Source organism: Panthera onca, chromosome D4 (assembly GCF_046562875.1).
Source record: "Panthera onca isolate mPanOnc1 chromosome D4, mPanOnc1 haplotype 2, whole genome shotgun sequence".
NCBI classification, from domain to species: domain Eukaryota; kingdom Metazoa; phylum Chordata; class Mammalia; order Carnivora; family Felidae; genus Panthera; species Panthera onca.
This window is the reverse complement of record NC_138351.1, coordinates 56,499,430-56,512,962: the sequence shown is the minus strand read 5'-3', so window position 1 is coordinate 56,512,962 and position 13,533 is coordinate 56,499,430. Positions and strand designations below refer to the sequence as shown.

Below are 13,533 nucleotides of genomic sequence, written 5' to 3'. Positions count from 1 at the left end.
GGTGTTCTTAGTCATCAAAATAGCTCGAAATAAGCACAGCGGTGTCCAGGGTATCTGTCCAGTACACAGATACTTCATGTGTAAATCATTGTCTGATTTTAGAATATTAACTTTTTAGACAGGTACTGCAAACTGCATTTAATATTGTAGGATTACATGGCTGAGCCTTTCTGTGACCAAACTTAAAGATGATTATTGTTGTTCCATATTTTGAGAAAGTACTATATTTTTATTTCTCTAGCTTGTCTTTGTCATTTAATTCATGATATTTCTCTTTAGAAAACTATTTTGTTTGTGAACTTGTGACATCACTTTTATCCTAAAATCCAGGGAAAATAGTCCTCTTCCTTTAACCTCTCATCAGAATCAGGACTGATTCTTGGATTTAATCAGATCTTTTTTGGTAATATTTTCCTGTAGTATTTGCTCAGGTGAGTCTTGTTGATTCCATGTTCTGGGTTATAGATTTTAAAATCCTTGTGAAAATACTTGGTATGTTTTAACTCTGGGATAGATTTGTATTGCTGAAGGTTTTTCTTTTTCTTTCTCTTTAAAGTCGTCCGTCCTTGGTTCAGGATTTGGAGAGCTTGCACCTTCCAAAATGGCAAACATCACCAGCTCCCAGATTTTGGACCAATTGAAAGCTCCAAGTTTGGGCCAGTTTACCACTACCCCAAGTTCACAACAGAATAGTACAAGTCCCCCCACAACTACTACTTCTTGGGACCTCAAGTCCTCAACTTCCCAGTCCTCAGTCCTTAGTCATTTTGGTAAGTATACATGTTCTGTGGTGGTTTGCCCCTAGTGAGGACATGCTGAACATTAGCAGAGTGTGTTGACTTGTAACGCCAATGTGGAATTTATCCAGAGGTACTATTTAGTAGAATTTCTATAGCATTTCTGAATTAATTCCGTTAGCTTTGTATTGTGTAAATATCTGTATTTAGTTAGTAGTAGTAGTGGTAGAAGTAATATTAGAACATACTTTGAAGAGATGTGCAAAAGCATGGGAAAGCCATGCAAATATATGGAAACAACACTTTGTAAGTAAAGGCCGAAACAGAATTTTCTAAGCTGTATTACAGTAGGGTGGGGACCGAGTCAGGGATGTGGACAACGTTAAAAAAAAATTTTTTTTTAATGTTTATTTATTTTGAGAGAGACAGCACAAGCGAACAACAAGCAGGGGAGGGGCAGAGAGAAGGAGAGACAGAATCCTAAGCAGGCTCTGTGCCATAAGTGCAGAGTCAGTGCGGGGCTCAAACTCACGAACTCTGAGATCATGGACCTGAGCCGAGATCAAGAGTCAGACACTTAACAGACACCGCTACCCAGGCACCCCTGGACAACATTTTAAATCACACCCTATGGATTGCTTTCTCATTCTAACATTCGTATGTATCTATCATGATTTGTGCCAGGCTTACTGTCAGTGGTTTGTAACATAAAGGCACCATGTGTAAGTTTGATAATTTCTAATCTATACTGCTGTAGACTTTGTGATGTTAAAACACCCATTTCCTATTAACATATGCATGCCACACTGCATTAAGGAACAGCAGAGGATTGTATTAACCATAGGGTTGGTTTCCTGGGCAGGTTTATGTTTAGGACTTATTCAAAGAGATAGAAGTACATTTCTCTACTCAAAGAAATAGTTCTTTGTAATGGAAGTACTTGAGACCACTCCCATGTTTGAAGTGATGTCCACCAGGCTTCAAAATGAGGCGTATCTATTCATTAGAGCCTCATTGCCCAAAGTTTTTTACCGTCTGCTGAATACATACTAAAAGTCCACATTCCCAGAAGGAAAGTAACTGTATGCTATAAACCACATTGTACAAACATTAAAGGCACAGAGTCACTTTTAACTGTTAAGAATGCTGGCAGCCTTTGCCTGGAACATATCAAAAGTCTATGTTCCCAGACACTAGCCAAGAGCCAGTTAAACAAGGTGGCATTTTTGATGGCAGCTATAGTGCTGTGTTAATCTTTTTCTGCAGACCCACTGCAGTGGGTGATAAGGGTTTTTAGATTTGCACATGCTATTCCCATGTTCCTTATAAATCCTGTCTTTTTCCTACATGCCTCTAATATAAAGTCCAAAAATAGATTTATCTAAGATGGAAATACATTAAGTCATGGGTTGGCAAACCTTCAACTAGATTTGTCACCTCTTTTTGCAAATACGGTTTTATTGGAACACAGCCATTACCACTCATCATGGTTTTTTTTTTTTAATGTTTATTTTTGAGAGAGGGCGCGCACGTACACACGAGCAGGGGAGCACAGAGAGAGAGGGAGACAGAGAATTCAAAGCAGGCTTCACGCTGTCAGTGCAAAGCCTGATGTGGGGCTTGAAATCATGAACCACAATATCATGACCTGAGCGGAAATCAAGATTCTGATGCTTAACCAGCTGAGCCACCCAGGCGCCCATTATGTGTTGTCTTAGCACTACTTGCAGTCTATAGAGGGAGAGTTGAGTAGTTGCTAACAGATGGCCTTCACAGCCTAAAATATTTACTATCTGGTTCTTTGCTGAAAAAAATTACCAACTTCTATCGTATATGACTTGAAAATCATGTAGATAAAGGGTAACTTCCTTATAGAAAAGAGTAACTAAAGGGGTGCCTGGGTGGCTCCGTCAGTTGAGCGTCTGTCTTCAGCTCAGGTCATGATCTCGCAGTTTGTGAGTTCAAGCCCCGCGTCGGGCTCTGTGCTGACAGCTCAGAGCCTGGAGCCTGCTTTAGATTCTGTGTCTCCCTCTCTCTGCCCCTTCCCCACTCATGCTCTGTCTCTCTCTGTCTCTAAACATTAAAAAAAAAGAGTAACTAAAAATCAAGGAGATGAACAACAAAGTAAAAAAATGGTCAACAAGGTATGGTCAGAGTTCATAGGCAAGGTATATTGGAGTGTATGAAATGATGCTTCATCCAACTTATTTTTATTTGCATCTTTTATGCTATTTTCCATTATTCAAATTAGGAAAAGAATCTTGAAGTATTTGTCAAAATGAAGAGTTGTTCTTTGAACCAATAACTCTTTTCTACAGGTATACTTGCACTTGAGCAAACTGTCTTACATAAAAAACCGTGCATTACAGCATTGTTTTTCATAGCAAGAGTTGGGAAATCTAAAGGCCCTTTAATATAGTACTGGTTTTAAAACTTGATGCCTATGTACACTGGATTACTATGTGGCCACAAAAATGAAGTAGCTCTTCACACATTAATGTGGAACAGTTTCTGAAAACTAAATGGTTTGTGAGGAAACTGTATATAATGTATGTGTGTGTGTGTCTGTATACGTTTGTATTTTGAAACAGTGTCTCTGAAGATACTCATATACCTGGGTGCAGTGTCTGCCTTTGTAGACTGAATCTGCAGATAGTGTTGGAAGGGTGATTTATGTTAACATATACACTTTTTTTTTGCTTTCTGGATTTTGTGATATCACATATTAGTTACTGGAAAATAATTTTTAACAATTTAGTTACAAAATTCATAAAGCAACAAAATATAATTTGCTATTAGCTAAAGGCCAGATGTGTGTAGCAACTCCTTGCTTTTCTTATCCACTTTTCAACCAGTATAACTTAACATAAACTACATCTCCTGTCTGCATAAGAATTTGTCTATAAGCCCATACAGTCATCCTTTTCTTTTATCATATGCTAGCTATAATATATCACACACCCCCCACTTAGGGGATTCAGCTAGATGGTTGTTGGGAGAAACCAGTGATAACTACAACCTTTCTTTCTCAGTCATGGTGGAAGAGGGAGCTCTAAGCTCGTGTGCCTAAATAATTGATTGTTGCTTACTTTCCTTCCCTCCCCCTTCACATATTTAATAGACTTCAAATCTCAACCTGAACCATCCCCGGTTCTTAGTCAACTGAGCCAGCGACAGCAGCACCACACTCAGCCCGTTGCTGTTCCTCCTCCTGGGTTGGAGTCCTTTCCTTCCCAGGTAAAACTGCGAGAGTCAACACCCAGGGACAGTACCTCCACTGTGAACAAACTTCTGCAGCTTCCCAGCATGACTGTAGAAAACATTGCTGTGACTGCCCACCAGCCACAGCCTAAACACGTCAAACTACCGAAGCGGCGGATACCCCCAGCTTCTAAGGTGTGTTCTCCATCCAGAAGTCACAATCCCAACAGTGGATATAATTTAACATTTAGCTCAAGGGCTGGGTTAGTAAGCCTCAGACATCGTATTTTTTGTCATGCACATAGCTTCCTGCTTTATGAGAATTGGCTATTTCTGAGTGCCTGGGCTAATATTAGAGGGAATGGCTTTTTGTTAGAGATAGAGACTGTTAATTCAAAGTACTGGACCTGGCTCAGAGAATTTGCTGGTCTTGTGTATTTAGCTGTGTCCCATAGATAGAGAATAAGTGGTTCTTTGACCAGATAATGCTTTCAGAGGAGGCCCGCTCTCTTCCTCCGCTCACCCACCACCAACTCCCCCTTTCTTCGGCCTTTGCTGTAAGAAGCAGTTAGTGGCATTGATCATTCTGCTGTTAACTTTTAATTTTTCTTTTCTCTTTTTTCTCTTGTCTTTGTTTTTTGCAACATTCTGTTCCTTTTTCCTACTACTGGGCTTCTCACCCCATGTTCCTCAAGTGTGCCTGTAGTGCTTTGGGAAGCCAGTACTCACTAGCTGTATTACAGGCCTCTGGGACTTGGAATCTCTGTTCCTGACGTGATGGCTCTGCTTTTTCAGATCCCAGCTTCTGCAGTGGAAATGCCTGGTTCAGCAGATGTCACAGGATTAAACGTTCAGTTTGGCGCCTTGGAATTTGGATCAGAACCTTCTCTCTCTGAATTTGGATCAGCTGCAAGCAGTGAAAATAGTAACCAGATTCCCATCAGCTTGTATTCAAAGTCATTAAGGTACACAACTTCTTCTCCGGATTAAGTCCTTTGTTGGCAAAGTAATGGAGTCTAAGAGATCACCTGTTGGAGGCAATACACCATGTGGCGCTGGGTTTGTACAGCCATTGTTAGTACCTAATTGCAGAACTTTTCTTCCATAACCCTACAAAGAACCTTGTGCCTGTTAGCAGTCACTCCCAGTTTCTCCCTCCCCTTTCCCTTTGGCAACTAATCATCTGTCTCCGGATATGCCTATTCCAGATACTTCATATAACAAGGATCATTTATGTTGTCGCATGTGTGCATTTTATTTCTGAATAGTATTTCATTGTGCAGATCACATTTTGTCTATCCATTCATTAGTTGACGGACATTTGGATTGTTTCCACTTTTCGGCTATTAGGAATCATGCTGCAATGGACATTCATTTACAGATTTGTCTCCTTTTATCGCTTCTCGGCCTTTTGGCTAAGATCAAGTGCAGATTTGTCTCCTTTAGTTCTTTTGGATTTAGACCTAATAATTGCTAGGTCATACGTGGTAACCCTTATATTACCTATTTGAAGAACCAGCAAACTTCTTTCATGTGGCTGCAGCATTTTACGTTCCTACCAATAATCTATGAGGGATGCAATATTAAAAAAAATTTTTTTTCCCAATGTTTATTTATTTTTGAGAGACAGAGTGAATGGGGGACGGACAGAGAGAGAGAGAGAGGGAGACAGAATCTGAGTCGTCAGCACAGTACCTGACATGTGGCTTGAACCAGCCAATCGCGAGATCATGACCTGAGCTATATTCGGATGCTTAACCAACTGAGCCACCCAGGCTCCTTGAGGGATGCAATTCTTGTATATCTTTGCCAACTCTTATTTTTCTTCAATTGAATATTCGTTTTATAAGTAGAGAATCCCTGATTTTAGATTTTATTAATTTTTCTGCTCTCTAGTGCTAAAACCTGATGTTTGTTTGGGTTCTCTTTCTACAAATGGTCCCAGACATCTGGATTCCTTAAAGATTCTTAAGGATTCTTTAAAATGTCCTTCTGCCTGTCATTTAAATTAGGTGGGTCTGCGGCGCCTGGGTGGCTCAGTTAGTTGAGCATCTGGCTCTTGATTTCGGCTCAGGTCATGATCTCACATTTCTTGAGATTTAGTCCCTCATCAGGCTCTGCTCTGACAGTGCCAAGCCTGCTTGGGATTCTCTTTTTCCCCCTCTCTCTGTCCCCCTGCCCCCTCTTTCAAAATAAATAAACATTTAAAAAATGGTGGGTCTGATTTGGAAAGGAGGGGTGTTTTAAACTTGCATCTTTAATACAGTTAAAGAATGTGGTAGTGTAAATGTGTAGGTACAGACATGTTTGTTTATAGTATGACAGTAAAGTGATGAAATAGTTCTACTCAATGAAACCATGTAATACGACATAAATTTATGTCAAAATCTTTTTATTCTCTAGTGATTCTTTGAATACCTCTCTACCAATGACCAGTGCAGTACAGAACTCCACCTATACAACTTCAGTCATTACCTCCTCCAGTCTGACCAGCTCATCGCTGAGCTCCACTAGTCCAGTAACAACGTCTTCCTCCTATGACCAGAGTTCTGTGCATAACAGAATTGCATACCAAAGCTCTGTGAGTCCATCGGAGTCAGCTCCAGGAACCGTCACGGTAATTGGTCTTTCAAGTTTCTTCTTGTACAAAATCCTATTTAGAGGTCCATGTTTAGTTTGGGAAATGAGGGTTTTAGATGACATTTTCTTTAAGAAATTAGTTAACCTTTTGAATACAATTCTTGTAGTGTGTTGAGTTTTCTAATAGTGGGCATCTGGTGTGAAATCTGCTTTTCAGGTACCCATGCACAGGAATGTGTGAATGGACCTCAGAAACTTAGTATACAGAAAGCACAAGGGTATATTCCAAGTTCATAGTATTTTGGATGGGGTGGGGGTGGGGGTACTCTAGTCTTACTTGTAACATTTTAGTTTCCTGTAAGGCAAAAGTGTTCAAACATTACTAGAGCTACTTCAAAGAGTGGACAAGAACATGAAAATAAGGGAAATAGTTGAATTGGCGTAGCAGAAATTTGGGTTCATTTTCTTAAGTTTCCTTCTAAGACTCTCAGGATATATTGTACATCTCAACATAGGAATTTTTTTCCCTCCCTCTCTTTGTTTTCCTTCTTTTTATGTTAGATGTTTTCCTTAAATGTCTGGTGATTGCAGGCTGCCTACTTGACACTAAAAGGTTAACTATGGGCTTTGGCTTGTGGGGTAGATAGTGGAATGTGGGCTTTGATGTGGAACAGCGTGGGTAGGCCATTTCTTTGGGGGGGGGGGTGGGGGCGGGTGGACACACCCCCCGTGTGGACACCTCCTTTGTCAGCTCCTTTGGCCTGTTCTGTTGAGCTTGTTTAGATTCTCCAGATACTCTTCTTGTCACTTCCCTATAGGGCCTATGTCTATCTGTCAGTGTCTTTAAGAGCCTAGCGGAAAGAGAAGTCTATTGTCAGAATACTTGTTTTGTCTGTGTTAACTTAATCATTTTCGTTAACACTACATCTGACCATGTGTTAACCCTTTTGATGATGTTTAGGGCCTAAGAGAGAAGGTGGGAGGGGGCAGTTACCTTGCTGTGCAAATGGAGAGAGAGGGGAAGGGATCTGGTCTGTGCAGTCTTTAAACAAATCCTTCTACATTTAGCTGTACCTCCACTCCCACTTTCAAAGTTATCTGGTGCAGATAAATACTGAGTTGCTTGGTATGGCTCTTTGATTTAGTTGCCTTATTTTCTGGATTTGCCTAACACTACCTTTGGATTTGGCTTTACCATGTGAACTAAGTCAGTTCCCATTCTGTCTATGCTTTCTAGTCTACAGAATTTTGTTATCATTTTTTCACCTGTATTTGTCTTACTGGGGTTTACATATTTTTTATAAGCCATATACTCTGATCTATCATCTTTAACAAGAGGTTTATTCTTGTATTTTCCAATATGGTAGCAACTAACCACATGTAGTAGTTTATTTTATCTATTAAAATTTATGTATTTATCTTGAGAGAGAGCACAAGGGAGCGTCGGTGAGGGGCAGAGATAGAATCCTAAGCAGGGTCTGCACCTGCACAGTGCAGAGCCTGACTTGGGGCTCTAACCCACAAACTGAACCGAAACCAAGAGCCAGACACACAACTGACTGGGCCACCCAGGCGTGCCACATGCAGTAGTTCATTTAAGTAAACAGAATTTTAGCTCCTCAGACATACCAACCAAATTTTAGTTTAATTTATTTAAGTTTATTTAAGTTTATTTATAACTTAAGTTATAACTTATAACTTAAGAGAGACAGAGAGGGTGCAAGTGGGGAGGGAGAGAGAGAGGGAGCAGAGAATCTCAAGCAGGCTCCCCACTGTCAGCACGGAGCCAGACACGGGGCCCAAACTCACAAAACAGTGAGATCATGACCTGAACCAAAACCAAGAGTCAGATGCTTAACCAGCTAAGCCACCCAGGTGCCCCCTAACCAAATTTTAAATGTTCAGTATCTATAGTGGCTATAATATAGGAACATGCACATGTGCATATAGAATATTCCCTTTATTGCTGAACATTTCCTTGTATAGTATTGGTATAATTTCCAAAAGAGAAATCAGACTCTGTGCTGTCTAAGCTTAAATCCCTATTGTCTGCTCGACTTCTGAATTCCAGCTCTAATTTCACCTGGTATGCTGCTTGCTCAGATCATTACCCACCTCATTCCTTGCTTGACTAGTTGAACTAAGACCCTGCAGACTTTTGATCTCTCATGACCATTTGGCACTTCTTTACTTTTATTCCCACCATTCTTCTGCCTAGAATTACCTCCACCCCAAATAATGTGGCTTCTGTGTTAAATCAGTTTGTCCATTGTTTTTTTGAGAGAGGGAGAGAGTACTAGTTGGGGAAGGGCTCAGGGAGAGAGAGAGAGAGAGGGAGAGAGAGAGAGAGAGAGAGAGAGAGAGAGAGAGAGAGAGAATCTTAGTCTCCACGCCTGGTGGGAGCCTTACACAAGGCTCCATCTCATGACTGTGAGATCATCATCTGAGCTGAAATCAGTAGAGTCTGATGCTTAACCCACCAAGCCACCCAGGTGCCCCCATTGTCTATGCGTGATTTTCAAGGTGGAATAAAATACTCCTAAGGTCTGATGGCTGTTCTTTTCTATTCCCCCTTTTTATTCTTTCTGTATGGTGTGGTTTTGAGAACATTTCTTTGTCACCATTTGTGCTGTTTTGCGGTACATGCTTGGTATCATGTGTATGAATTTAGTGCATATATGTTTTTAAAATTTTTATTTTGTTTTAAGAGAGAGAGAGCATGCATAAATGGGGGAGAGGCAGAAAGAGAAAGAGAATCTTAAGCAGGCTCCATGCTTAGCGTGGAGCCCAGGGTGGGCCTCGTTCCCATGACCCTGGTATCTTTACCTGAGCTGAAATCAAGAGTTGGATGCTTGATTGAGCCACCCAGGTGCCCCTAGTGCATAGTGAACTCTAGTTTAAGAGAGGCAGAGAGTACAATTTTGATTGCTTTCTAACCTATCTGTATATATACTGGTAAGGTGTATTGTATTTTCTTTTCCCTGACTTCAGTCTTCTATTTTAACTCATTTTTTCCCCTCCTTGAAGTTCTACTCTTTTATTGTCTACATTTCTTGTAAATAATCTCAAAAATTTTTTTTGAGGAAAAAAACATGTTAGGGACATCTGGGTGGCTCAGTCGAACATCCAACTCTTGTTTTCAGCTCAGGTCATGATCTCACCGTTCTTGGGTTTGAGCCCTGCATCGAGCTCCCTGCTGGCAGTGTGGAGTCTGTTTGATATTTTCTTGCTCTCTCTTTCTCTCTCTGCCCCTCCCCCATGCATGTGCACATGTTCCCTCTTTCTCTCTTTCTGTCTCTCTCTCAAAATAAATTTTAAAAAATGTTTAAAAAAAAGGAAAAAACATATTATCAATAACACAACAGGATTTGGGTTAAATGCAGAAGCAACATCTAAAGGCTTGTCTTTTTTCTTTAAGTTTTCACATTTGTAAGAAGGAAATCTCTGTCAGCTTCCTTTTCCCATCCAGGGATAGTGTCTGGGCCTTGTAGGCCCCACTATCATTCACCGTATGCTTTGGTCAATCTGTGGAAATTTTCCTTGTGAGGATACCTCCTTTTGTGTGTCTAGTTTCCAATGAAATGCCTTATGGTTAATGCAAACTAATTGTTTTCAGATTCCGCTCTTTTTGGTACTACCACACTCTGCTAACCTGCTGTTGCCCTACCCAGTTAAGAAAAGCCATGTTTCACAGTAACATCTCATTTTATTTGAGAACTATTTTCCATTTAATTTGGAAACTTTTTTTCTTGCCTGAGTGGTACTGAGGAGACCATGTGAGATACAAAGATGTGGTGATTTCAGTATAAGTTCCCGAGTTCTTTGTACTGCTTAATAATTTTTAGGACAGTTTCTTTGCTTCCTGTGATTAGAGTCTGTCTTGTTACTTCCCTAAATACCCAGTCTGTTTTTCAAAAATGTCAGCTCCTTAGGATTTTTAAAGAATGTGTTAATTACCTCTCCTTTTATTAAGAAACAAAATAAAACAAGTCATCCCCCCCCCCCCCCCCGTAATGGTTTTTATTTATTTTGGTGGGGGGAGCAGAGAGAGAGAGAGGGAGAGAATCCCAAGCAGGCAGTGTAGAGCCTGATGCAGGCTTACTGTCATGGACTGTGAGATCATGACTTGAGCCGAAGTTAAGAATTGGATGCTTAATCCACTGAGCCACCCCAGTGCCCCACATCATTTCTTGATCAATCTATAATTCATGTATTTCTGACTAAATCCCAATAGAAAGTCAGCTAGGTTATCATTTGATTTTGTGGTATGCTTACTTTCTTTTCTCTTCCTTATAGAATGGACATGGTGGTGGTCGAAGTCAGCAGACTATAGACAGTAAGTATAGAAGCTGACTATTCTCATTTTGTGTGGTGGAAATCAAACAAAAAGAGTATAGCTGCTAATATGATAGGGAAAACAATAGGCTAGTGACTAATTCTGCAAAACTAATCCTTTTGCATTTTTCTGATAGCTACTTCTTATCTGTTGGCATCATTTCTTTGGTAGGGTTTACAAGTTCAGCTAGAGATTCCTGTGAGTAGATTGTTGCTGATGGTATTATGAGAAATGTTAGCTACAGCAAGAAGGAATTGATAGTCTCATATAATTCTGTTCTAGTCAGACCACACCCCAAGTGTAGAGTGTAGCATGGATTTAAAAGATGCTTTGCTTAGAGGCACAGGTTCTGGTGTAGTCAGAGGGCTCTCATTCCAATACTGTAAAGGACTTTTAAAGCAGAAATTGGTGTGCTAGTTCAGGAAAGGCATGCTCTTTGCCTTCTGGATTCGATGAACTGTTGTGCAGAAGAGAGATAAAATGATGCTCTCTGTAAACACTTGGGAAAAAATGGGGATAAGATTCTATTAATTCTAGTAAGCTCAGTGTTCGCTGGAGATGATGGTTGCAGGTAAATCCCTGTTAGATGCTCTTGGCTTATCTGTGATTGGTTATGATGATTTTCATTCATTTTTCAGTAACACAAATGGGTATCCATTATAGAAGCCAGAAAGACTTTCCTTTTATTTAGGATTTTTGGAATGTGGACATGGGATTTTTTTCAGTCCAAGAGGGGGCCTCAGTTGGAATTGAAATGACACATGTGATTACCCAGAGTTGGTTTTGATATTGCTGGGCTGCTGGAACTGTTTGGAGGTACATTGGTAGCTCTGAGAACTTGGGATGTCAGAGGACATTCTCATTTCACAAACCTTGGTGGCAAGTTTCCTCTCTGCAGGCTTGAGATTGAGAACATATCAAGGTGTCCTAGATCATCTGGAGATGAGGCTTCGTACCCACAACCCTGAGATCAAGAGTTGCACACTCTACCAACTGAGCCAGCCAGGCGCCCCAATTATGATTTAGAGATTATGAATAAAATCATGAGATATGAAATGTCTGGAAAACATAGCATGCATTTTAGATAGGTTTTTATCTCCATCTGTCTCTCCACTGCCATTCTTTCAGAGGCTTCTTGTGAACTTGTTATAATGTGACCTACGATCTACGTAGGTAACTTACAAGGTCTGAGTTTTGGGTCAGGGACATCTGTGGTGCTTTTATCTGGCTTCTGTAACAGGTGTCCTGTTTGGAATAGACCGTCAGTCAAAAGCAAGTCTCAAGATTGTAAGGACCACTCTTAAGTATGGGTCATGTTCTGTGTTGACCCTGTTGCTACTGTTGTGTTTTCAAATTGTCTTTTTGAGAGACTAGCATGTTTTCCCTCAGGCTCCCAGGGAGTTCTGCAGATGGGTCAAGATTGCTTTTCCTTCCTAACTGGGAAAGACAATGATGCTTTATTTCCAAGCACATATCTGAGTTGTATGTGTGGATAGAACTAAAACTGAGTCTTTCTACAGCTAGGATGGATCACATTTATGATCTTCTGGAAGCCTAATAAGCTCCTTTATGTGCTCTGAGGGTTGGGTTTGTTTGTTTGTTTGTTTGTTTGTTTGTTTACGGAAATGCTCACTATGCATGTGAATGTGGGTGTTGGACAGTGGATTTTAGGCATATATAACTCTCCACAGTATATGTACCCTGGGCTCTCAACCCCCATGTGCCCTCAATTGGCTATGAGCTTTCACAAGTCAGCCTGATACAAGCAAAAACCTAACCTTTTGATGGTCTTGCCTACCAGATTTGTACCATCATCCTTTGTTGAGACTTTTCAGAAAAATTTGCCTCCTAGCCTGTTGCTCTTTGTGGGTGCAACTCTGGGTCAGGTTCCTTTAGTTAGAAGTATATCCATGGCATAGGCTAGTTGATGATTGTAAAGCTGTCATTTCCTATTCTCTGCCAAATCCTGTTCGTCTTACCTTCACATGTCATTTTTATTAGTTATATCTGACAGAAAATGCTTGGGCATTTTCCCTGGGGAATGTAACTTTGTATGTGTCTCAAACCGACCCTGACCTGTCACAAGATATTGAACATATTGTACATACTTACAAATGGTTCTGGAGCTAAACCGATATGTTTCTTACAGCTACTTCATCCGTTCCAGCTCCAAAGACAACGGACCCTCCCTCTGCCCTCCCATCTGTGGGCTCACTGCCCAGTACCACTTCCTGCACTACGCTTCTACCCTCTGCATCCCAGCACACTGCCACTTTGCCCTCCATGTCCCAGCCTGGTGACCTGTCCAGCAGCCCCCTCTCTCAACTTAGCAGGTATGGGGAAAATACGAGCTCACAGTGAGAGGCACAATGGTGCGAAGTCCTGAACCCTTATAGAAAGCTCTTCCAACGAACAAAACTCCTGTTGCCTCTAGCATGATGTCCTGGCCTTTTGTAATAATGCTTTAGCTCATTCATTTTGGCTGGGCACTATCTCAGAAGTATCAGCAGCTGTGTCACAACATGTAATGCCCCTGCTGTCACAGAGCACTGGGGTCCCTGGGAATGGTGGAGCTAGGGTGTTGCTGCTGCTACTTTTCCTCCACCTCTCAGGAGTGTGCCCTGAACCTGGCCTGGCCTTTCCCACTCTGGGCTCGAGTCACAGTGATGTGAAGTGAGA

At 41.0% G+C, this 13,533-nt stretch overlaps 1 protein-coding gene and 1 non-coding gene across 10 annotated transcripts in view; both read left to right on the top strand.

The window, feature by feature from the left end:
* The window catches only part of UBAP2 (ubiquitin associated protein 2), a 111,564-nt gene that overhangs the window by 85,852 nt on the left and 12,179 nt on the right, over window positions 1-13,533 (top strand). For all 9 annotated transcript variants that reach the window (XM_078436738.2, XM_060609484.3, XM_060609483.3 and 6 more), the window contains 6 exons: window positions 557-770; window positions 3,859-4,133; window positions 4,734-4,903; window positions 6,342-6,555; window positions 10,815-10,854; window positions 13,004-13,187. In XM_078436738.2, coding sequence (XP_078292864.2) covers window positions 557-770; window positions 3,859-4,133; window positions 4,734-4,903; window positions 6,342-6,555; window positions 10,815-10,854; window positions 13,004-13,187 — 1,097 coding nt within the window. The remainder of the gene's footprint in view (window positions 1-556; window positions 771-3,858; window positions 4,134-4,733; window positions 4,904-6,341; window positions 6,556-10,814; window positions 10,855-13,003; window positions 13,188-13,533) is intronic.
* On the top strand, window positions 12,292-12,374 carry LOC132663970 (small nucleolar RNA SNORD121A). Its single transcript, XR_009603357.1, has one exon. It is a non-coding gene; the product is annotated as a small nucleolar RNA SNORD121A (small nucleolar RNA).